The sequence below is a fragment of the Entelurus aequoreus genome, linkage group LG05 (assembly GCF_033978785.1).
Source record: "Entelurus aequoreus isolate RoL-2023_Sb linkage group LG05, RoL_Eaeq_v1.1, whole genome shotgun sequence".
Lineage (NCBI taxonomy): Eukaryota > Metazoa > Chordata > Actinopteri > Syngnathiformes > Syngnathidae > Entelurus > Entelurus aequoreus.
The window spans coordinates 7414874-7441432 of record NC_084735.1 but is presented as its reverse complement, the minus strand read 5'-3'; the positions used below and the strand labels follow the sequence as shown (position 1 = coordinate 7441432).

The 26559-nt window shown below is 38.5% G+C and overlaps 1 protein-coding gene across 3 annotated transcripts in view; it reads left to right on the top strand.

The window, feature by feature from the left end:
* LOC133650102 (serine/threonine-protein kinase TAO1-like) overlaps positions 1 to 26236 on the top strand; it is a 58934-nt gene extending 32698 nt beyond the window's left edge. For all 3 annotated transcript variants that reach the window (XM_062046929.1, XM_062046931.1, XM_062046930.1), the window contains exons 10-21: positions 1129 to 1210; positions 3344 to 3511; positions 3578 to 3784; positions 3865 to 3996; positions 10056 to 10292; positions 10408 to 10536; positions 12467 to 12550; positions 14140 to 14259; positions 16873 to 17112; positions 22811 to 23023; positions 23089 to 23271; positions 25140 to 26236. In XM_062046929.1, the coding sequence (XP_061902913.1) occupies positions 1129 to 1210; positions 3344 to 3511; positions 3578 to 3784; positions 3865 to 3996; positions 10056 to 10292; positions 10408 to 10536; positions 12467 to 12550; positions 14140 to 14259; positions 16873 to 17112; positions 22811 to 23023; positions 23089 to 23271; positions 25140 to 25637 (2293 nt within the window). In that variant the 3' untranslated portion in view covers positions 25638 to 26236. The remainder of the gene's footprint in view (positions 1 to 1128; positions 1211 to 3343; positions 3512 to 3577; positions 3785 to 3864; positions 3997 to 10055; positions 10293 to 10407; positions 10537 to 12466; positions 12551 to 14139; positions 14260 to 16872; positions 17113 to 22810; positions 23024 to 23088; positions 23272 to 25139) is intronic.
* The last annotated feature ends 323 nt before the right edge of the window (positions 26237 to 26559 follow it).

Here is a 26559-nt window from a genome sequence, read left to right as displayed (position 1 = left end):
GTTGGAATTTCACAAGAAAAAGGTCACAATTTCATTAAGAAAAACTTAGAATTTTGGCAGTATTATAATAAAAGTCGTCATTTTATTTAACGCAAGTCAACATTTGACAAGAAAAACTGAACATTTGTGCAATATTATGATAAAAGTTGGAATTTTACTCAATAACAGTTGCAATTTTACAAGAGAAGCTTAAAATTTGGGCAATTTTATGAAAGGAGTCGTAATTTTACTCGACAAAAATCACAATTTGATAAGAAAACTGTAAAATGTTGGCAATATTGTAATACCGTAATTATCGGAATTTTACCGACTAAATTATGACAAAAGTCATCATTTTACTCCAAAAATGTCACTATTTTACAAGAACAACAAAAAAACTGGCAATATAGTGATAAAAGTCAGAATTTTATGACAAATGTCACCATTTTGCATTAAAAAGTAATCATTTTACCAAAAAAAGTAATAAATTAACGAGAAAATATTTCAATATTAAAGAAACAGAAACAATATGAGAATATGTTCCCAATTTTATAAGAAAAAAAGTCGACACATTCATTATTTACTTCAAGTTATTACAGTATGTCCCTATATACATATTTATTTATTTAAATAAATTTTGGCCAGAGGGGGCGCATTTCAATTTCTTACACACACTTGTTATTTCATATGTTGACCAGAGGGGGAGCACTTTTAAAAGCGACACACAGTCAATTATAAAAATCCCTCCTTTTTGGGACCACCCTCATTTTGACCAGCAGGGGTGCAAATGAGACATTGTCTATTAGATGCAATGTTATTGGGACCATGATTTATGTCATCACTTGTTCACACCTCCTCATATGGAAGATACTTTTCCTTCTTCATGTCTCAAGAAGGCCAGAAATACAAGAACACACACACACACTACACTGTACACCAAAATATCCCCTGCGTACATAATTTTAACATTTTGGGTCATTTTCTCATCACATTACGTCATTACATTGCTCTTTTTTCTTACATTTTTGCCCTTTTTTTTTTTGGGGCGACTGGAGCTGCGGGCCACAAATTGCCCCCAGGCCGCACTTTGGACAACCCAGTTTTAGGGCATTAGTCAGATTGTACCTAATTGCGCTCATTTTTCCACAGGACTGATTACTTCCGGAACTTTATCGACTCTTGCCTTCAGAAAATCCCGCAGGACAGACCGCACTCTGACGACATGCTGGGTGTAAGATCACATTCTTGTATTTCTTACCTTCTTGAGACCTCCTCCCTCTTTGGGACCAGCCTTTCTAGATACATAAAGAAGTGTATTTACAACATTAATAATATATACATACTATGCAAATATAAAAAAAGCTTGTTGTGAAAAATGAGTTGGAATTTCACAAGAAAAAGATCACAATTTCACAAAAAAAACTTGGAATTTTGGCAGTATTATAATAAAAGTCGTCATTTTACTCAACACAAGTCAAATTTTTACAAGAAAAACTGAACATTTGTGCAATATTATAAAAGTTGGAATTTTACTCAATAACAGTCGCAGTTTTGCAAGAAAAACTTAACATTTTGACAATTTTATAAAAAAGAGTCGTCATTTTACTCGACAAGTCACAACTTTATAAGAAAACTTTAAAATGTTGGCAATATTATAATAATAGTCACAATTTTATAGGACAAACGTCACCATTTTGCATTAAAAAGTAATTATTTTACATAAAAAAGTCATAATTTTACAAGAAAATATTGCAATATTACAGAAACTGATAGAATATGAGAAATTGTTCCCAATTTTATAAGAAAAAAGTCGACACATTGTGAGAAAGACTGCGTTTAATAAAAAAAAAATTTTTAATTGGTTTTTAATCTTCATTATTTACTTCAAGTTATTACAGTATGTCTCTATATACATATGTATTTTATTTATTTTAATACATTTTGGCCAAAGGGAGCACATTTCAATTTCTTACACACACTTGTTATTTCATATGTTGACCAGAGGGGGGGCACTTAAATTGTTTTACACACACTTGTTATTTCATATGTTGACCAGAGGGGGAGCACTTCAAAAAAAATGTACACACACTTGTTATTTCATATGTTGACCAAAGGGGCAGCACTTCAAATTTTTTACACACACTTGTTATTTCATATGTTGGCCAGAGGGGGAGCACTTCAAAAACCATTTTACACACACTTGTTATTTCATATGTTGACCAGAGGGGGAGCACTTCACATTTTTTTACACACACTTGTTATTTCATATGTTGACCAGAGGGGGAGCACTTCAAAAAAATTTTTACACACACTTGTTATTTCATATGTTGACCACAGGGGCAGCACTTAAAATTTTTTACACACACTTTTTATTTAATATGTTGGCCAGAGGGGGAGCACTTCAAATTTTTTACACACACTTGTTATTTCATATGTTGGCCAGAGGGGGAGCACTTCAAATTTTTTACACACACTTGTTATTTCATATGTTGGCCAGAGGGGGAGCACTTCAAATTTTTTACACACACTTATTTCATATGTTGGCCAGAGGGGGAGCACTTCAAATTTTTTTACACACACTTGTTATTTCATATGTTGACCAGAGGGGGAGCACTTCAAATATTTTACACACACTTGTTATTTCATACGTTGACCAGAGGGGGAGCACTTGATTTTTTGTAAAAACACTTATTTAATATGTTGACCAGAGGGGGAGCACTTTTAAAAGTGACACACATTCAATTTGAAAAATCCCTCCTTTTTGGGACCACCCTCATTTTGCTAGATGTCACCAGCAGGGGTGCAAATGAGACATTGTCTATTAGATGCAATGTTATTGGGACCATGATTTATGTCATCACTTGTTCACACCTCCTCATATAATAATAAAATAATATATTTCATTTGTAAAAGCACTTTACATTGAGCAAACAACCTCAAAGTGCTACAGTGCATTAAATAAATAAAAACTAGAACTAGCACACATACAGTGTATATATAAAAAAAAAAGGCTTTTTTAAAAAGAAGGGTTTTTAAGCCTTTTTTAAAAGCATCCACAGTCTGTGGTGCCCTCAGGTGGTCAGGGAGAGCGTTCCACAGACTGGGAGTGGCTGAGCATTGTTGGGAGCTTTGTCCTCTGAGGTTGGAGCTATATGGCTATATGGAGGCTACTTTTCCTTCTTCATGTCTCAAGAAGGCTACAAATACAAGAACATACACACACTTTATTGTTCAGTACAATGAAAGGTCACGCCAGGTTCAGACTTCATGTTGTGTGTGTGTGTGTGTGTGTGTTTGTGTGTGTGTGTGTGTGTGTGTGTGTGTGTGTGCGTATGTGTGTGTGTGCGTGTGTGCCGCCCCCCAGCATGCATTTCTGCAGAGGGAGCGTCCGGATTCAGTTCTGATGGACCTCATTCAGAGGACCAAGGACGCCGTGCGTGAGTTGGACAACCTGCAGTACCGCAAGATGAAGAAGATCCTCCTCCAGGAGACCCACAACGGACCAGCACCGGAAGCCCCCGATCCGGACGAGGTGTGTTTGTGGTGATATGACGTTACCTTTTGGCCCCGCCTCCTCATTCAGTCCCTCCGCCTCCAGGAGCTGGAGCCGGGCGGCGGGCGCACCGGCACGGTGAACAGCGTGGGGAGCAACCAGTCCATCCCCAGCATGTCCATCAGCGCCAGCTCTCAGAGCAGCTCCGTCAACAGCCTCAACGAAGCCGCGCAGGACAGCCGCAGCGAGCTGGACCTGATGGAGGGAGACCACACCGTCATGTCCAACAACTCCGTCATACACATCAAGCCGGTGGGGCGCGCTTACTCAAACGTGCACTTCAAAGCCGGTCGGCGTCCGCGTATTTGTACGAGCATACCTTGATGTTGCAGGAGGGCGAGGAGGTTCTCCCCGGGGATCAGGCGGCCGGCGCTCAGCCGTCTGAGCCTCAGGCCACCGCAGTTCAGCCCACCCGTAGGCGGGAGCGCGACAAGCACTTTGCTACCATCCGCACAGCTTCACTGGTGAGAACATCTACACACACCATATACTGTATGTGCAGTACATATACATACATCTACACACACCATATACTGTATGTGCAGTACATATACATACATCTACACACACCATATACTGTATGTGCAGTACATATACATACATCTACACACACCATATACTGTATGTACACACCATATACTGTATGTGCAGTACATATACATACATCTACACACACCATATACTGTATGTACAGTACATATACATACATCTACACACACCATATACTGTATGTGCAGTACATATACATACATCTACACACACCATATACTGTATGTACAGTACATATACATACATCTACACACCATATACTGTATGTACAGTACATATACATACATCTACACACACCATATACTGTATGTACAGTACATATACATACATCTACACACACCATATACTGTATGTGCAGTACATATACATACATCTACACACACCATATACTGTATGTGCAGTACATATACATACATCTACACACACCATATACTGTATGTGCAGTACATATACATACATCTACACACACCATGTACTGTATGTACAGTACACACACACACATACATACATCTACACACCATATACTGTATGTACAGTACACACACATACATCTACACACACCATATACTGTATGTACACACCATATACTGTATGTACAGTACATATACATACATCTACACACACCATATACTGTATGTACAGTACATATACATACATCTACACACACCATATACTGTATGTACAGTACATATACATACATCTACACACACCATATACTGTATGTACACACCATATACTGTATGTACAGTACATATACATACATCTACACACACCATATACTGTATGTACAGTACATATACATACATCTACACACACCATATACTGTATGTGCAGTACATATACATACATCTACACACACCATATACTGTATGTACAGTACATATACATACATCTACACACCATATACTGTATGTACAGTACATATACATACATCTACACACACCATATACTGTATGTACAGTACATATACATACATCTACACACACCATATACTGTATGTGCAGTACATATACATACATCTACACACCATATACTGTATGTACAGTACATATACATACATCTACACACACCATATACTGTATGTACAGTACATATACATACATCTACACACACCATATACTGTATGTGCAGTACATATACATACATCTACACACCATATACTGTATGTACAGTACATATACATACATCTACACACACCATATACTGTATGTACAGTACATATATATACATCTACACACACCATATACTGTATGTGCAGTACATATACATACATCTACACACACCATATACTGTATGTACAGTACATATACATACATCTACACACCATATACTGTATGTACAGTACATATACATACATCTACACACACCATATACTGTATGTACAGTACATATACATACATCTACACACACCATATACTGTATGTGCAGTACATATACATACATCTACACACACCATATACTGTATGTACAGTACATATACATACATCTACACACACCATATACTGTATGTACAGTACATATACATACATCTACACACACCATATACTGTATGTGCAGTACATATACATACATCTACACACACCATATACTGTATGTACAGTACATATACATACATCTACACACACCATATACTGTATGTACAGTACATATACATACATCTACACACACCATATACTGTATGTACAGTACATATACATACATCTACACACACCATATACTGTATGTACACACCATATACTGTATGTACAGTACATATACATACATCTACACACACCACATACTGTATGTGCAGTACATATACATACATCTACACACACCATATACTGTATGTACAGTACATATACATACATCTACACACACCATATACTGTATGTACACACCATATACTGTATGTACAGTACATATACATACATCTACACACACCATATACTGTATGTACAGTATATATACATACATCTACACACACCATATACTGTATGTACACACCATATACTGTATGTACAGTACATATACATACATCTACACACACCATATACTGTATGTACAGTATATATACATACATCTACACACACCATATACTGTATGTACATTACACACACACACACATATGTATACATACATACATCTACATGCACCATATACTGTATGTACAGTACACACACACACACACACATGTATACATACATACATCTACATGCACCATATACTGTATGTACAGTACACACACACACACATATGTATACATACATACATCTACATGCACCATATACTGTATGTACAGTACACACACACACATATGTATACATACATACATCTACATGCACCATATACTGTATGTACAGTACACACACATATACATACATCTACACACACCATATACTGTATGTACAGTACATATACATACATCTACACACACAATATACTGTATGTACAGTACACACATATATATATATATATATATATATATATATATATATATATATATATATATATATATATATATATATATATATATATATATATATACACACATCTACATGCACCATATACTGTATGTACAGTACAGACACACACATATACATACATCTACACACACCATATACTGTATGTACAGTACACACACATATACATACATCTACATACACCATATACTGTATGTACAGTACACACATATATATATACATACATCTACATGCACCATATACTGTATGTACAGTACGCACATATACATCTACATACACCATATACTGTATGTACAGTACACACACATATATACTGTATATATACATATACATACATCTACATGCACCATATACTGTATGTACAGTACACACACACACATATATATATATATATACTGTACATATACATACATCTACATACACCATATACTGTATGTACAGTACACACAAACATATACATACAGTCATATACATATATACATACATCTACACACACCATATACTGTATGTACAGTACACACACACTTATATATACAGTCATGGTCAAAAGTGTACATACACTTGTAAAGAACATCATGTCATGGCTGTCTTGAGTTTCCAATCATTTCTACAACTCTTAGTTTTTGGTGATGTAGTGATTGGAGCACATACTTGTTGCTCACAAAAAACATTCATGAAGTTTGCTTCTTTTATGAATTTATTATGGGTCTACTGAAAATGTGACTTGGTCAAAAGTATACATACAGCAATGTTAATATTTGCTTACATGTCCCTTGGCAAGTTTACCTGCAATAAGGCGCTTTTGGTAGCCATCCACAAGCTTCTGCTGGAATTGTTGACCACTAAATTGCTGCAGTTCAGCTAAATGTGTTGCTTTTCTGACATGGACTTGTTTCTTCAGCATTGTCCAGTCAGGACTTTGGGAAGGCCATTCTAAAACCTTCATTCTAGCCGGATTTAGTCATTCCTTTACCACTTTTGACGTGTGTTTGGGGTAGGGGTGTAACGGTACACAAAAATTTCGGTTGGGTACGTACCTCGGTTTAGAGGTCACGGTTCGGTTCATTTTCGGTACAGTAAGAAAACAACAAAATATACATTTTTGGGTTATTTATTCACCAAATTTGCAAAATCTTTCACCAAAAATATTTTTCTTAGTGTAATATTTGATGTGAAGTAATGGGAACCCTGGATAGGTCAATAATTCATAATAACATTGATTTTGATTCAATATTATGTTTTGAGCAATGACAGTTTGAAAGAAAAAAAACAGCTTTGTTTTATTAGTCGACATTGCAACTTTTTCTAAATTACATTTAAGCTTTAAGCTTTTTTATTTCACTTTTGTTATGTTTCTGTTTATTTTAATAGTATTTTTAGAATGATGCCGAGGGCCTTTAAAACATTAGCTGTGGGCCGCAAATGGCCTCCGGGCACACTTTTGACACCCCTGCTATAGATAATAAAACATTAAATGTGATAAATCTATGGATAAAAAGCAGCGTCGGCGTTGATCATAACTCTCTCTCTCTCTGTCTCTGCCCCTCCCTCACCAATGCTGCTGTTTGTTTTGTTTTTAACCCCTTCTTAACCCTGAACGTACATTGAAAATACACGCAACCCTAACTCAAAATGCCGGACATTTGAGGCATTTAAGAAACTCCGCAAAAGAGGACATGTCCGGTGAAAAGAGGACGTATGGTCCGTCTATCCTAGCCCGTTAGCTGCTAGCATGCCGTGTGTTGTGCCTCGGTGTGCATTGTTTACACAACGTGCGTTACGCTACTTAATATGTCCGTGTGGAAACTCGTTCGGTACACCTCCGAACCGAACCGGAACCCCCGTACCGAAATGGTTCAATACAAATACACGTACCGTTACACCCTTTGATACTACATTTTAAAGCATTTATCGGCCGATAATATCGGCAGTCTGATATTATCGGACATCTTTAGCGAATAGTACCGTTTTTGATTGATTATTACCGCGATACTTTACTAGTACCGGTGTACCGTACAACCCTAATCATAACTAAGACGAAATGACAACGATTGCAGTGTTTCCCATAAACTGCCAAGATACCTGTGGCGGTGGGGGCGTGGCTATGGGCGTGGTCACCATGACATCATGGAGTAATTTGCATAATTGACTACAATGATATGATTTTCTCTAAAAAGGCTCAAAAAATGTATACTTACTAATTAACAATAACAGTTTTGTTTTAAACGTCCATCCATCCATCCATTTTACAATATAATTACAACTAGAGATGTCCGATAATATCGGCCTGCCGATATTATCGGCCGATATATGCGTTAAAATGTAATATCGGAAATTATCGGTATCGGTTTTTTATCATCGGTATCGGTTTTTTTTTGGTTTTTTTTTTGTTTGTTTTTGATTAAATCAACATAAAAAACACAAGATACACTTACAATTAGTGCACCAACCCAAAAAACCTCCCTCCCCCATTTACACTCATTCACACAAAAGGGTTGTTTCTTTCTGTTATTAATATTCTGGTTCCTACATTATATATCAATATATATCAATACAGTCTGCAAGGGATACAGTCCGTAAGCACACATGATTGTGCGTGCTGCTGCTCCACTAATAGTACTAACCTTTAACAGTTAATTTTACAAATTTTCATTCATTACTAGTTTCTATGTAACTGTTTTTATATTGTTGTACTTTCTTTTTTATTCAAGAAAATGTTTTTAATTTATTTATCTTATTTTACTAATTTTTTTTTAAAAGTACCTTATCTTCACCATACCTGGTTGTCCAAATTAGGCATAAAAATGTGTTAATTCCACGACTGCATATATCGGTTGATATCGGTATCGGTTGATATCGGTATCGGTAATTAAAGAGTTGGACAATATCGGATATCGGCAAAAAGTCATTATCGGACATCCCTAATTACAACACTTTATGTACATATTTATATACAGATTTGAACAATAAGTTATTCACTGAAATATATTTATTAATTGTGGTTCTTACAAAAAATATATCTTATAAAAATATAAAAGCTAAAATGTCTCTTAAAGCTCTGCCCCTTTAATTAGTGCATACTAAATAATTTAACTTTAGCCTACTACTACAACCATATTATTTACCAGCAACATAAAGTGAAACAGAGGCAGAGGTGTCCTGCCACAGTCAGTAACAAATAAACAGCAAACAGTAGTGGTGGTAGATAGACACAGAGCTTCATCAAACATCTGATCCACTGAACAAAGAGCTCCAAAAATCTTGATCCTACACTTCTCTGCCGATATGGGCATCTACATCAACTATATGATTTGCCTGAGAAGCTGGACAGGACAAAAAAAAATATATTATATTTGTGGCGGCCTTAATTCTTTCGTGGCGGGCCGCCACAAATAAATGAATGTGTGGGAAACACTGGATTGATAACAATTGATTAAAATGAGACATGAATAAGATGTCGGTGCGTGATCACAGTATCGCCGTGGTCCATGTTGAGTTGTGTGGTCCCGCAGGTGACGCGTGAGATGCAGGAGCACGAGCAGGACTCTGAGCTCCGGGAGCAGATGTCGGGGTACAAGCGCATGCGGCGGCAGCACCAGAAGCACCTGATGGCCATGGAGAACAAGCTGAAGGGCGAGAACGACGAGCACAGGCTGAGGCTGGACAAGGAGCTGGAGAGCCAGAGGAGCAACTTCACCCAGGAGATGGACAAGCTGCTCAAGAAGCACCAGGCCTCGCTGGACAAAGACGTGAGCGTTTACACACACACACACACACACACACACACACACACACACACACACACACACACACACACACACACGCGCAGTGCTGACGCTAACGAAGCGCGCGTGTCACCATCAGCTGAAGACGTTTGCCAACGACGAGAAGAAGTTCCAGCAGCACATTCAAGTGCAGCAGAAGAAGGAGCTCAGCAACTTCCTGGAGTCTCAGAAACGAGAGTACAAACTACGCAAGGAGCAGCTCAAAGAGGTAACCGTGGCAACGTGTCTCACTCTTGCTTCCCGTGGTATCGTAGCTAATCTTTTATTAACCTACTCATGTATGTGCACATTTGTGTTGGCTCCCTTTAGAGATAATTACACTTACCATATGTTAGATAGGCCAATAGAGGGCGCACTCGTTGTCAGGTTGGCTCCTGTCTACCTCACTTGGTATTAGAAGAAGACTGTACCAAGCTTTCTGTGTGTGTGTGTGTGTGTGTGTGTGTGTGTGTGTGTGTGTGTGTGTGTGTGTGTGTGTGTGTGTGTGTGTGTGTGTGTGTGTGTGTGTGTGTGTGTGTGTGTGTGTGTGTGTGTGTGTGTGTGTGTGTGTGTGTGTGTGTGTGTGTTAGGGCTGGGCGATACGGCTTTTTGTTAATATCTGGATATGTCTAGGCCATGTAGCGATACACCATATATATGTGGATATTTTGCCTTAAAATGAACAGTTGATGCATATAATCACAGCAGTATGATGATTCTATGTGTTTACATTAAAACATTCTTCTTCATACTGCATTAATGTATGCTCCTTTTAAACTTTCATGCCGAGAGGGAAACCACAACTAAAAGTGTATTTATGAAACAGTTATTAAGCAGTGGCACAAACATTCATGTCATTTCCAAAACAGAAAGTGCAAGATTGTCAGAGACATTTTAAAACAAGCGCTTTTGTGCATGATGTCACAAAGATGACATATCAAAACAACACTAAATGAAAGTGCACTTTTTGTACAGAAGGCCACTACAATAGTTTAAAACAAATAAAGTGCACTTTTGTGCATGATGTCACACAAGATATTTCAATAAGTGTCAAATAAAAATGAGCTGCATAATAGGAAATCAAATAGTGTATGTCCTTCACTATGTGGTAGGTTCCTACGGACGTTATCGCCTTCTGTTGTTGACTAGTTTTTTCATACAATGTTGATCTGGAAATGGTTGCTTGGGAATTTTGCGGGTGTGGCACCGGGCCGGAGATGTTGACATGCGGAGTTCCAAGCACTCTTCATTGTCTAGCGGGTGACTTTTCAAATGATGCTACAAATTAGCAGTGCTGCTACTTTTTGTAGCAACGCCTTTGCCGCATACTTGACATATTACGGTTGTCTGTTCAACATCTTCCCGCTTGAAGCCAAACCACCGCCAGACGATGCACCCCCTGCTGTTTTTCTTGGGAATTAATTATCCTTCCTTCATTTGTTATCAGATTCGCACCTTCTTTCTCTCGTATTACCACTCGCACCTCTCCGCTAGCATCGCAGCTAATAACTTTACCTATGCTGCTACCTCTCTGCTCTGCAAGGGCGTATGACGTTGCACGCGCGACAGTATGTGACGTATGTAAGAAGGTGCGCTTGTTTTATGTCTCTGTGAGAAGGAGAGACAAGAAAGAGTGATAAAAGCCTGTAGTGTAATGCCCGCAGCTAAAAACGTATACTCGAATATCACGATATAGTCATTTTCCATATCGCACAGAGACAAACCCGCGATATATCCAGTATATTCCATATATCGCCCAACCCTAGTGTGAGCTACAAGACGTTGAGTAAACAACAAATAAGAACAATTCCTGTGCAGTGCATTCCTTCTGGAGATATAACAGTTACCTTCCTGACCGCCTTGCTAGAACGTGTGAACAAGCTCTAAAAATGCATTTGTATTACTCTCCAAACACTATCATACATGCACATCCCGTCTTGCTGGTCAGACGTGTGAGACAGCACCCTCTGCTGGATTCTTTGGTGCACTACTCACTTTGTCCTTAAGTTACCATGACAAGGAAATGCATACCATTAAAAGCAGAAAGGAATCTAGGCGAGCGTCAAGTGTTGCAATCTGTCATGACATGACTCAGACAGCAGAGGACGCTTTAAACCGCGGTCAGCATCGATGACATCATCACCTCTGTGTTGCACCAGGAGCTGAGTGAGAACCAGTCCACTCCCAAGAAGGAGAAGCAGGAGTGGCTGTCCAAGCAGAAGGAGAACATCCAGCACTTCCAGGTCAGAGGTCGTTGGTGTACTTCATCAGTGTTGGTTAGCTTCTGGCGCTAAAGTTGTTAGCTCTTTGTGCTAAAGATGTTAGCTGCCAATGCTAAAGGTTTTAATGAAATATGCAAAAAGTATTAGAAGGTACTGACGCTACGGGTGTAAGCGAAGCGACTGACGCTACAGGTGTAAGCGACTGACCCTACGGGTGTAAGCGACTGACCCTACGGGTGTAAGCGACTGACCCTACGGGTGTAAGCGAATGACGCTACGGGAGTAAGCGACTGAACCTACGGGTGTAAGCGACTGACCCTACGGGTGTAAGCGAAGCGACTGACCCTACGGGTGTAAGCGAAGCGACTGACCCTACGGGTGTAAGCGACTGACCCTACGGATGTAAGTGACTGACGCTACGGGTGTAAGTGACTGACCCTACGGGTGTAAGCGACTGACCTACGGGTGTAAGCGACTGACCCTACGGGTGTAAGCGACTGACCCTACGGGTGTAAGCGACTGACCCTACGGGTGTAAGCGAAGCGACTGACCCTACGGGTGTAAGCCAAGCGACTGACCCTACGGTGTAAGCGACTGACGCTACGGGTGTAAGCGACTGACCCTACGGGTGTAAGCGACTGACCCTACGGGTGTAAGCGACTGACGCTACGGGTGTAAGCGACTGACCCTACGGGTGTAAGCGACTGACGCTACGGGTGTAAGTGACTGACCCTACGGGTGTAAGCAACTGACGCTACGGGTTTAAGCGACTGACCCTACGGGTGTAAGCGACTGACGCTACGGGTGTAAGCGACTGACCCTACGGGTGTAAGCGACTGACGCTACGGGTGTAAGCGACTGACCCTACGGGTGTAAGCGACTGACGCTACGGGTGTAAGCGACTGACCCTACGGGTGTAAGCGACTGACCCTACGGGTGTAAGCGACTGACCCTACGGGTGTAAGCGACTGACGCTACGGGTGTAAGCGACTGACCCTACGGGTGTAAGCGACTGACGCTACGGGTGTAAGCGACTGACCCTACGGGTGTAAGCAACTGACGCTACGGGTTTAAGCGACTGACCCTACGGGTGTAAGCGACTGACGCTACGGGTGTAAGCGACTGACCCTACGGGTGTAAGCGACTGACGCTACGGGTGTAAGCGACTGACGCTACGGGTGTAAGCGACTGACCCTACGGGTGTAAGCGACTGACGCTACGGGTGTAAGCGACTGACCCTACGGGTGTAAGCGACTGACGCTACGGGTGTAAGCGACTGACGCTACGGGTGTAAGCGACTGACCCTACGGGTGTAAGCGACTGACGCTACGGGTGTAAGCGACTGACCCTACGGGTGTAAGCGACTGACCCTACGGGTGTAAGCGACTGACGCTACGGGTGTAAGCGACTGACCCTACGGGTGTAAGCGACTGACGCTACGGGTGTAAGCGACTGACCCTACGGGTGTAAGCGACTGATCCTACGGGTGTAAGCGACTGACCCTACGGGTGTAAGCGACTGACGCTACGGGTGTAAGCGACTGACGCTACGGGTGTAAGCGACTGACCCTACGGGTGTAAGCGACTGACGCTACAGGTGTGTGCTCGCAGGCGGAGGAGGAGGCCAACCTGCTGAGGAGACAGAGACAGTACTTGGACCTGGAATGTCGACGCTTTAAGCGCAGGATCCTCATCACCAGACACAACGTGGAGCAGGACCTGGCCCGGGAGGTACTCACACAATATTGGACACCAGATAATTAAGCATGCACATATTTCATGGCTCTAATTTATTTTAGGCATGTGCTTACAAACAAAGATGACTAATTCCTTCATAACTATTTATTTATACTGTAACTGTGCTGCTGTTACACAAATTAAAATGACTCCTAAAATGTTGTCCATTTTAAAGAAAGGGAAGGCAAAGTGCTAAAAAAGACAATGAACAAAAAAAAGACTGTGACGATAAAAAATATTAATGTAATCATAGTACTATCGACTAGATACGCTCTTGTACTTGGTATCATTACAGTGGATGTCAGGTGTAGATCCACCCATGGCGTTTGTTTACATTCAGTAACCGCGTCACCGCTAATGACGCCGGTGAGCTACGGTGTGTAGTGAAGCATGTTTAGCTATTCCTCGTCCTCCAGTCAATCAATCAATCAATCAAAGTTTATTTATATAGCCCTCAATCACGAGTGTCTCAAAGGGCTGCACAAGCCACAACGACACCCTCTGCTCAGATCCCACATCAGGGCAAGGAAAAACTCAACCCAATGGGACAATGAGAAACCTTGGAGGGGACCACAGATGTGGGGACATAGCGGTGCTATACTATCAATGGTTTTGCGCAGGGCGTCATTAAAGTTGTTAGTGAGGTTATTGATAGAGCCCACATAATTTGGGAATGGTACCATTACCGAAGGCAGTAGGCCAGCAAGAATCATCGTTGTGACAGCATTAATGTTGCGGCTGCTAAAGTAGTGGTTATTATTAGCTTGTTGACAATGAGTCAAAACTTTGAATTTCACAAGATAATGATCGGACATTACTTTAGTTTACGGGAGTATCATAACTTTGGAGGTGGTGACACCCCTGACAAGCACTACATCTATCGTATTACTGTTACGATGCGTGGGTTCTTTTATTATTTGTGTAAGACCACAGCTATCAATTATAGTCTGGAGCGCCACGCACGGAGGGTCCGATGGGGTATTAATATGGATATTAAAGTCCCCCATTATAATTATATTGTCGGCGTGTGTCACTAAATCAGCGACAAACTCAGAGAATTCACTGATAAAGTCCGAATAAGGCCCAGGGGGGCGGTAGATAACAGCCAGGTAGAGAGGCAGCAGTGTGACAGACCTCATAGTAAGTACCTCAAACGATTTATATTTATTACTTAGGTTAGGGGTAAGGTTGAGGTTTTCATTGTATATTAGTGCGACCCCTCCCACCCCTTTTAAGGGGACGGGCAATATGTGCATTTGTATAGTTAGGAGGAGATGCCTCTTTAAGCGAGAAAAATGTGTCTGGTTTGAGCCAGGTTTCACTGAGACCAATGACGTTAAGATTGTTGTCTTTAATGACCTTATTAACTAATAACGTTTTGGGAGACAATGATTTTATGTTTAAAAGCCCATATTATAGGTAGTGGGCTGTTTTGAGGAATTTTGGTTAAAGTTATTCGTAGTAGCAATATTAATAATGTTGCGTTTATTATGCGTAGTGCGCTTTAAATAATTTCGACCATATCTAGGAATTGATATGACGGGAATCTTCAGATTGTTTGCTTGGTGCCGCGATACACTGAACGTGTCATAATTTGCCACCTCAGTAGAATGCATGTCCACCTCTAGCACAGTCACTGCAGAAAAAAACATTATGCGAGTTGTGTATTATTCTAAGAGAAATGCTATGTGTGCAGGGATTTTCCAGGCTGGCGCTGGCTAGTTCTAGCTTAACTCACTCCTCACCCGGACTAACAGACTCTGTAATTGCCTGTGACCGGGCTTGCTCTTGTGTAGTTAGTCAAGTGTGACTCAAACAATAATCTATGTTCCTAGTCAGAATGATGGCGCCTTCCTGGTTAGGGTGAAGGCCGTCCCTCATCAGCAGGCCTGGCTTGCCCCAGAAAGAGGGCCAGTTATCAATAAACGTTAGTCCCTGTTGTCTACAAAAACTAGCCAGCCACTTGTTAAGCGAGACTAATCTGCTATATCTCTCATCATTGCCTCTGGCAGGCAGGGGGCCAGTGACTAGTACTCCATGCCTGGACATCTTTCTAGTCCTAGCTATGTTCCTCTTTGTAATCTTTGACTGTCTCATCCGAGTGTCATTGGAGCCGACGTGTGCAACTATGTTCGCATAGCTAGTGGTGCGATTAGCCTGTCGTACGTGTTTACTAGGCCTGTTGCGAGTTAGCTCCCTAAGATTAGCTTCAATGTCAGGTGCTCTGGCCCCCGGGAATACACTTATTTGCTAAGCTTTATATTTCGGTTGATGGAGTCTCCTATGATTAAGGTGTGGTGCCCGGTAGACTGGAGTGTAGGACTAGTTAAAGGGCTAAATCTATTATGCGTCTCAACCGGTTCACCGTTGCTTGTAGGCCGCTTAGGGCTGCTATAAGCTGGGCTAGTTAGCTCGCTACAGCTAACGATAGCAGATGTGTCCGCAACGTGTAAAGTCACGAGATTACTCTGCTAGCTGATGGTACTGGTACTTTTCACACAGAGTATAGTACCCTTTTTGATTCATTAGTACTGCGATACTATACTAGTACTGGTATACTGTACAACCTTATCGTAGACATGTGACGTCACCATTGTTGAACATCAGGAGCTGAACAAGCGTCAGACCCAGAAGGACCTGGAGCACGCCATGCTGCTCAGACATCACGAGTCCATGCAGGAGCTGGAGTTTCGCCACCTGGCCACCATCCAGAAGGCTCGGGCCGAGCTGATCCGCACCCAGCACCAGACAGAACTCACCAACCAGCTGGAGTACAACAAGAGGAGGGAGCGCGAACTCCGCCGCAAACACTTCATGGAGGTCCGGCAGCAGCCCAAGAGCCTCAAGGTGGGCACACACACGTTCCTGTATTACTTACCTTCTTCAATCAATCAATCAATCAATGTTTATTTATATAGCCCTAAATCACAAGTGTCTCAAAGGGCTGTACAAGCCACAACCTCCTGCCTCTTTCTAGATGTATAAAGAAGTGTATTTACAACAATAATAATATATACATACTATGCAAATATAAAAAAGCTTGTTGTGAAAAATAAGTTGGAATTTCACAAGAAAAACTTAGAATGTTGGCAGTATTATAATAAAAGTAGTCATTTTACTCAACGCACGTCAAAATGTTACAAAAAAAACTGAACATTTGTGCAATATTATGATAAAAGTTGGAAATGTACTCAACAGTTGCAGTTTTACAAGAAAAGCTTAACATTTTGACAATTTTATGAAAAGAGTTGTAATTTTACTTGACAAAAGTCACAATTTTATAAGAAAACTTAAACATTTGGGCAATTTTATAATAATAATCGTAATTTTATTTGGCAAAATTATGACAAAAGTCATAATTTTACTCCAAAAATGTCACTATTTTACAAGAACAACAAAAAATGGCAATATTGTGATAAAAGTCAGAAATTTATATGACAGATGTCACCATTTTGCATTAAAAAGTAAGAATTGGATGGGAAAATATTGCAATATGACAGAAGCAGAAAGAATGTGAGAAATTGTTCCCAATTGTATAAGAAAAACGACACATTGTGAGAAAGACTGCTTTTAGTAAAAAAAAATTACAAGAAAAACTGATCATGTGTGCAATATTATAATAAAAGTTGGAATTTGACTCAATGACAGTCGCAGTTTTACAAGTAAAGCTTAACATTTTGGCAATTTTATGAAAAGAGTCGTCATTTTACTCGACAAAAGTCACAATTTGATAAGAAAACTTAAAAATTTAAAAATTTTGGCAATATAATAATAATCTGAATTTTTTTTGGCAAAAAAGTCACTATTATACAACAACAACAAAAGAATCTGCAATATTGTGATAACAGTCAGAATTTTATATGACATATGTCACCATTTTGCATTAAAAAGTAAGAATTGGATGGGAAAATATTGCAATATGACAGAAACAGAAAGAATATGAGGAATTGTTCCCAATTATATAAGAAAAAAGTCGACACATTGTGAGAGACTGCTTTTAGTAAAAAAAAAATTACAAGAAAAACTGATCATGTGTGCAATATTATAATAAAAGTTGGACTTTGACTCAATGACAGTCGCAGTTATACAAGTAAAGCTTAACATTTTGGCAATTTTATGAAAAGAGTCGTCATTTTACTCGACAAAAGTCACAATTTGATAAGAAAACTTAAAAATTTTGGCAATATTATAATAATAATCTGAATTTTTTTGGCAAAAAAGTCACTATTATACAACAACAACAAAATAATCTGCAATATTGTGATAACAGTCAGAATTTTATATGACAGATGTCACCATTTTGCATTAAAAAGTAAGAATTGGATGGGAAAATATTGCAATATGACAGAAACAGAAAGAATGTGAGAAATTGTCCCCAATTGTATAAGAAAAAAGTCGACACATTGTGAGAAAGACTGCTTTTAGTAAAAAAAATTTACAAGAAAAACTGAACATGTGTGCAATATTATAATAAAAGTTGGAATTTGACTCAATGACAGTCGCAGTTATACAAGTAAAGCTTAACATTTTGACAATTTTATGAAAAGAGTTGTAATTTTACTTGACAAAAGTCACAATTTTATAAGAAAACTTAAACATTTTGGCAATATTACAATAATAATCGGAATTTTACTTGGCAAAATTATGACAAAAGTCATAATTTTACTCCAAAAATGTCACTATTTTACAAGAACAACAAAAAATGGCAATATTGTGATAAAAGTCAGAAATTTATATGACAGATGTCACCATTTTGCATTAAAAAGTAAGAATTGGATGGGAAAATATTGCAATATGACAGAAGCAGAAAGAATGTGAGAAATTGTTCCCAATTGTATAAGAAAAAAGTCGACACATTGTGAGAAAGACTGCTTTTAGTAAAAAAAAAATTACAAGAAAAACTGATCATGTGTGCAATATTATAATAAAAGTTGGACTTTGACTCAATGACAGCCGCAGTTTTACAAGTAAAGCTTAACATTTTGGCAACTTTATGAAAAGAGTCGTCATTTTACTCGAAAAAAGTCACAATTTGATAAGAAAACTTAAAAATTTAAAAATTTTGGCAATATAATAATAATCTGAATTTTTTTTGGCAAAAAAGTCACTATTATACAACAACAACAAAAGAATCTGCAATATTGTGATAACAGTCAGAATTTTATATGACATATGTCACCATTTTGCATTAAAAAGTAAGAATTGGATGGGAAAATATTGCAATATGACAGAAACAGAAAGAATATGAGGAATTGTTCCCAATTATATAAGAAAAAAGTCGACACATTGTGAGAGACTGCTTTTAGTAAAAAAAAAATTACAAGAAAAACTGATCATGTGTGCAATATTATAATAAAAGTTGGACTTTGACTCAATGACAGTCGCAGTTATACAAGTAAAGCTTAACATTTTGACAATTTTATGAAAAGAGTCGTCATTTTACTCGACAAAAGTCACAATTTGATAAGAAAACTTAAAAATTTTGGCAATATTATAATAATAATCTGAATTTTTTTGGCAAAAAAGTCACTATTATACAACAACAACAAAAGAATCTGCAATATTGTGATAACAGTCAGAATTTTATATGACAGATGTCACCATTTTGCATTAAAAAGTAAGAATTGGATGGGAAAATATTGCAATATGACAGAAACAGAAAGAATGTGAGAAATTGTTCCCAATTGTATAAGAAAAAAGTCGACACATTGTGAGAAAGACTGCTTTTAGTAAAAAAAATTTACAAGAAAAACTGAACATGTGTGCAATATTATAATAAAAGTTGGAATTTGACTCAATGACAGTCGCAGTTATACAAGTAAAGCTTAACATTTTGACAATTTTATGAAAAGAGTTGTAATTTTACTTGACAAAAGTCACAATTTTATAAGAAAACTTAAACATTTTGGCAATATTACAATAATAATCGGAATTTTACTTGGCAAAATTATGACAAAAGTCATAATTTTACTCCAAAAATGTCACTATTTTACAAGAACAACAAAAAATGGCAATATTGTGATAAAAGTCAGAAATTTATATGACAGATGTCACCATTTTGCATTAAAAAGTAAGAATTGGATGGGAAAATATTGCAATATGACAGAAACAGAAAGAATGTGAGAAATTGTTCCCAATTGTATAAGAAAAACGACACATTGTGAGAAAGACTGCTTTTAGTAAAAAAAAATTACTAGAAAAACTGATCATGTGTGCAATATTATAATAAAAGTTGGAATTTGACTCAATGACAGTCGCAGTTTTACAAGTAAAGCTTAACATTTTGGCAATTTTATGAAAAGAGTCGTCATTTTACTCGACAAAAGTCACAATTTGATAAGAAAACTTAAACATTTTGGCAATATTATAATAATAAACTGCATTTTTTTGGCAAAAAAGTCACTATTATACAACAACAACAAAATAATCTGCAATATTGTGATAACAGTCAGAATTTTATATGACAGATGTCACCATTTTGCATTAAAAAGTAAGAATTGGATGGGAAAATATTGCAATATGACAGAAGCAGAAAGAATGTGAGAAATTGTTCCCAATTGTATAAGAAAAAAGTCGACACATTGTGAGAAAGACTGCTTTTAGTAAAAAAAAATTACAAGAAAAACTGATCATGTGTGCAATATTATAATAAAAGTTGGACTTTGACTCAATGACAGTCGCAGTTATACAAGTAAAGCTTAACATTTTGGCAATTTTATGAAAAGAGTCGTCATTTTACTCGACAAAAGTCACAATTTGATAAGAAAACTTAAAAATTTTGGCAATATTATAATAATAATCTGAATTTTTTTGGCAAAAAAGTCACTATTATACAACAACAACAAAAGAATCTGCAATATTGTGATAACAGTCAGAATTTTATATGACAGATGTCACCATTTTGCATTAAAAAGTAAGAATTGGATGGGAAAATATTGCAATATGACAGAAACAGAAAGAATGTGAGAAATTGTTCCCAATTGTATAAGAAAAAAGTCGACACATTGTGAGAAAGACTGCTTTTAGTAAAAAAAATTTACAAGAAAAACTGAACATGTGTGCAATATTATAATAAAAGTTGGAATTTGACTCAATGACAGTCGCAGTTATACAAGTAAAGCTTAACATTTTGACAATTTTATGAAAAGAGTTGTAATTTTACTTGACAAAAGTCACAATTTTATAAGAAAACTTAAACATTTTGGCAATATTACAATAATAATCGGAATTTTACTTGGCAAAATTATGACAAAAGTCATAATTTTACTCCAAAAATGTCACTATTTTACAAGAACAACAAAAAATGGCAATATTGTGATAAAAGTCAGAAATTTATATGACAGATGTCACCATTTTGCATTAAAAAGTAAGAATTGGATGGGAAAATATTGCAATATGACAGAAACAGAAAGAATGTGAGAAATTGTTCCCAATTGTATAAGAAAAACGACACATTGTGAGAGACTGCTTTTAGTAAAAAAAAATTACTAGAAAAACTGATCATGTGTGCAATATTATAATAAAAGTTGGAATTTGACTCAATGACAGTCGCAGTTTTACAAGTAAAGCTTAACATTTTGGCAATTTTATGAAAAGAGTCGTCATTTTACTCGACAAAAGTCACAATTTGATAAGAAAACTTAAACATTTTGGCAATATTATAATAATAAACTGCATTTTTTTGGCAAAAAAGTCACTATTATACAACAACAACAAAATAATCTGCAATATTGTGATAACAGTCAGAATTTTATATGACAGATGTCACCATTTTGCATTAAAAAGTAAGAATTGGATGGGAAAATATTGCAATATGACAGAAGCAGAAAGAATGTGAGAAATTGTTCCCAATTGTATAAGAAAAAAGTCGACACATTGTGAGAAAGACTGCTTTTAGTAAAAAAAAATTACAAGAAAAACTGATCATGTGTGCAATATTATAATAAAAGTTGGACTTTGACTCAATGACAGTCGCAGTTATACAAGTAAAGCTTAACATTTTGGCAATTTTATGAAAAGAGTCGTCATTTTACTCGACAAAAGTCACAATTTGATAAGAAAACTTAAAAATTTGGGCTATATTATAATAATAATCGTAATTTTACTTGGCAAAATTATGACAAAAGTCATAATTTTACTCCAAAAATGTCACTATTTTACAAGAACAACAAAAAATGGCAATATTGTGATAAAAGTCAGAAATTTATATGACAGATGTCACCATTTTGCATTAAAAAGTAATAATTTTACTCGACAAAGTCACAATTTTATAAGAAAACTTTCAAATTTTGGCAATATTATAATAGTCTGAATTTTACTTGGCAAAATTATGACAAAAGTCATCATTTCACTCAAAAAAGTCACTATTTTACAAGAACAACAACAAAAATTGGCAATATTGTGATAACAGAAGTCAAGAAGGGCAGAATTACAAGAACACACACCCCCTCATATGGACAGTACCACACACACCACACACACACACACACACACACACACACACACACACACACACACACGTGTCTTCTCACACATGTCCCATCAGTCCAAGGAGCTGCAGATCAAGAAGCAGTTCCAGGAGACGTGTAAGACCCAGACCCGGCAGTACAAGGCCCTCCGCAACCACCTGCTGGAGACCACTCCCAAGTGTGACCACAAGGCGGTGCTGAAGAGGCTGAAGGAGGAGCAGACCAGGAAGTTGGCCATCTTGGCCGAGCAGTACGACCACTCCATCAACGACATGCTCTCCACGCAGGCGGTGAGTGCCACGCACGCGCCCACCACTTCCTGTTTGGCCGGCGTGCTAACGGTGCTGACGTGCAGCTGCGTCTGGACGAGGCTCAGGAGGGCGAGTGTCAGGTCCTGAGGATGCAGCTTCAGCAGGAGCTGGAGCTGCTCAACGCCTACCAGAGCAAGATCAAGATGCAGACGGACGCGCAGCACGACAAGGAGCGCCGAGACCTGGAGCAGAGGGTCAGCCTTCGCCGGGCCTTGCTGGAGCAGAAGGTAAGACGCTCCAAAACGTGTGCCTGGGCCACCACCCTTAACGAGGGACGACGTGGCGCGGTTGGGAGAGTGGATGTGCCAGCAAACTGAGGGTTCCTGGTTTGATCCCCACCTTCTACCAACCTCATGTCCGTTGTGTCCTTGAGCAAGACACTTCACCCTTGCTCCTGATGGGTCGTGGTTAGGGCCTTGCATGGCCATCAGTGTGTGAATGTTGAACTAGTGTCAAAGCGCTTTGAGTACCTTGAAGGTAGAAAAGTGCTATACAAGTATAACGAGGGGTGTAACGGTACGTGTATTTGTATTGAACCGTTTCGGTACGGGGGGTTCCGGTTCGGTTCGGAGGTGTACCGAACGAGTTTCCACACGGACATGTTAAGTAGCGTAACGCACGTTGTGTAAACAATGCACACCGAGGCACAACACACGGCATGCTAGCAGCTAACAGGCTAGGATAGACTGACCATACGTCCTCTTTTGCGGAACTGTCAGGGCGGAGTTTCTTAAATGCCTCAAATGTCCGGCATTTTGAGTTAGGGTTGCGTGTATTTTCAATGTACGTCTAGGGTTAGGAAGGGGTTAAAAACAAAACAAATTGTGCGCGCAGCAGCATTGGTGAGGGAGGGGCAGAGAGAGAGAGAGAGTTATGATAAACACGCATGCGTCGCCAGGCTCTGCTTTTTATCCATAGATTTATCACATTTAATGTTTTATTATCTATAGCAGGGGTGTCAAAAGTGTGCCCCGGAGGCCATTTTTGGCCCACAGCTAATGTTTTAAAGGCCCACGGCACATTTCAAAAATGCTATTAAAATAAACAGAAACATAACAAAAATGAAATAAAAAAGCTTAAAGGTTAAATGTAATTTAGAAAAAGTTGCAATGTTGACTAATAGAACAAAGCTGGGTTTTTTTTCTTTCAAACCGTCATTGCTCAAAACATAATATTGAATCAAAATCAATGTTGTTATGAATTATTGACCTATCCAAGGCTCCCATTACTTCACATCAAATATTACACTAAGAAAGATATTTTTGGTTGAAGATTTTGCAAATTTAGTAAATAAATAACTAGAGATGTCCGATAATATCGGTCTGCCGATATTATCGGCCGATAAATGCGTTAAAATGTAATATTGGAAATTATCGCTATCGGGTTTTTTATTATCAGTATCAGGTTTTTTTTTTAATTTTTTTATTAAATCCACATAAAAAACACAAGATACACTTACAATTAGTGCACCAACCCAAAAAACCTCCCTCCCCCCATTTACACTCATTCACACAAAAGGGTTGTTTCTTTCTGTTATTAATATTCTGCTTCCTACATTATATATCAATATATATCAATACAGTCTGCAAGGAATACAGTCCGTAAGCACACATGATTGTGCGTGCTGCTGGTCCACTAATAATATTAACCTTTAACAGTTAATTTTACAAATTTTCATTAATTACTAGTTTCTATGTAACTGTTTTTATATTGTTGTACTTTCTTTTTTGTTCAAGAAAATGTTTTTAATTGATTTATCTTATTTTATTTGATTCATTTTTTTCAAAAGTACCTTATCTTCACCATACCTGGTTGTCCAAATTAGGCATAATAATGTGTTAATTCCACGACTGTATATATCGGTTGATATCGGTATCGGTTGATATCGGTATCTGTAATTAAAGAGTTGGACAATATCGGCATATCGGATATCGGCAAAAAGCCATTATCGGACATCCCTATAAATAACCCATAAATGTATATTTTATTGTTTTCTTACTGTACCGAAAATTAACCGAACCGTGACCTCTAAACCGAGGTACAGTTACACCCCTAAGTATAATCCATTTACCATTTAACCTGCCCCCCCCCCCAGATCGAGGAGGAGATTCTGACGCTCCAGAACGAGCGCTTGGAGAGGATCCGCTCCCTGCTGGAGCGCCAGGCCCGGGAGAGCGAGGCCTTCGACTCGGAGTCCATGAGGCTGGGCTTCAGCAACATGGTCCTCACCAACCTGGCCCCCGACTCGCAGGGCGGCTGGGGGGGAGGGGCCGGCGGAGGCCACAGCGGGGCAGGACACTGGCCCGGGGGCGGCGGAGGCGGCGGCCATCACAGTCATCATCAGCAGCAGCAGGGCGGGTCCGGCTCCCAGCAGCCTTGGGGTCCGCCCATGATGGCCGGGGGCCCGCCCCCTTGGAGCCACCACCATCTCCCCGCAGCGGGGGGCCAGAGGGCGGCTGGCGCGGGAGCGGCGAGGAGCAGCCCGCAGGCTCTGAGGAGGACGTCCGCTGGGGCGAGGAGTGACCAGGGCATGAGCAGGAGCGCCAGCATCACCTCCCAGATCTCCAGCTCCTCACACCTGTCCTTCACCTAGCATCATGCTAGTGTCAAATAGCATTCTTTTACCGCCATGTTAGCATCAACATGCACACTGTAGGCAGCAAGTGAAGAAGCCCCACATAGAAAAACAACAAAGCCACGTGCTAATTTGCTAGTTAGCCAAGAATGAGTTGGTGCCAAGCATTGTGTGGACAGGAAGTGACGTCACATTAGGTTGGATTTAAAAAAAGCTGCGCGCTAATTTTATACGCTGGACAGGAAGTGACGTCATGTTGGGGCAGATTTTTTTTTTTTTTTTAAAAGCCACGCGTTAATTCTTCTAAGTAGCTGAAAATGAGCTGTTGCCGAGCATTGCGTGGACAGGAAGTGACGTCACGGTGGGATGGATTTAAAAAATAAATTAAAAAAAGCCGCGTCCTAATTTGCTATGAGCTGGTGCCAAGTATAGCGCACGCTAGTTAAAGAGGAAGTGACGTCACGTTGGGATGGAAAAAAAAAAAAAAAGCAGAGTCCTAATTTTTATCTAATTTTTTTTTCTTCATTTTTTTATTTGTATAATTTGTTTTTTTGTTAATTTTTTTCTTTATTTTTTGTATTTTATTTTATTTATTTAAAAAAATAATTTTTTTTTAAAATTTGTTTTATGATTTTATTTTGTAATTTTTTTGTTTTGTTATTTTTTTAGTATTTATTTTTATTTATTTAATTTTTTTTTTTTTTTTTTTTTAAGCATCGTGCACGCTCGTCAAGGAGGAAGTGACGTCACGTTGGGATGGATTAAAAAAAAGCTGAGTCCTAATTTTTCCTTAATTTTTTTATTTTCTTTTTTTTCCTATAATTATTTTTATGTATTTAAATTTTTTATTTTTCATAATTTTTTTGATTTTAATTTTTTAATGATTTTTTTAGTATTTATTTAATTGGAAACGTTTTTATTTTATTTTTTTAAACCGCGT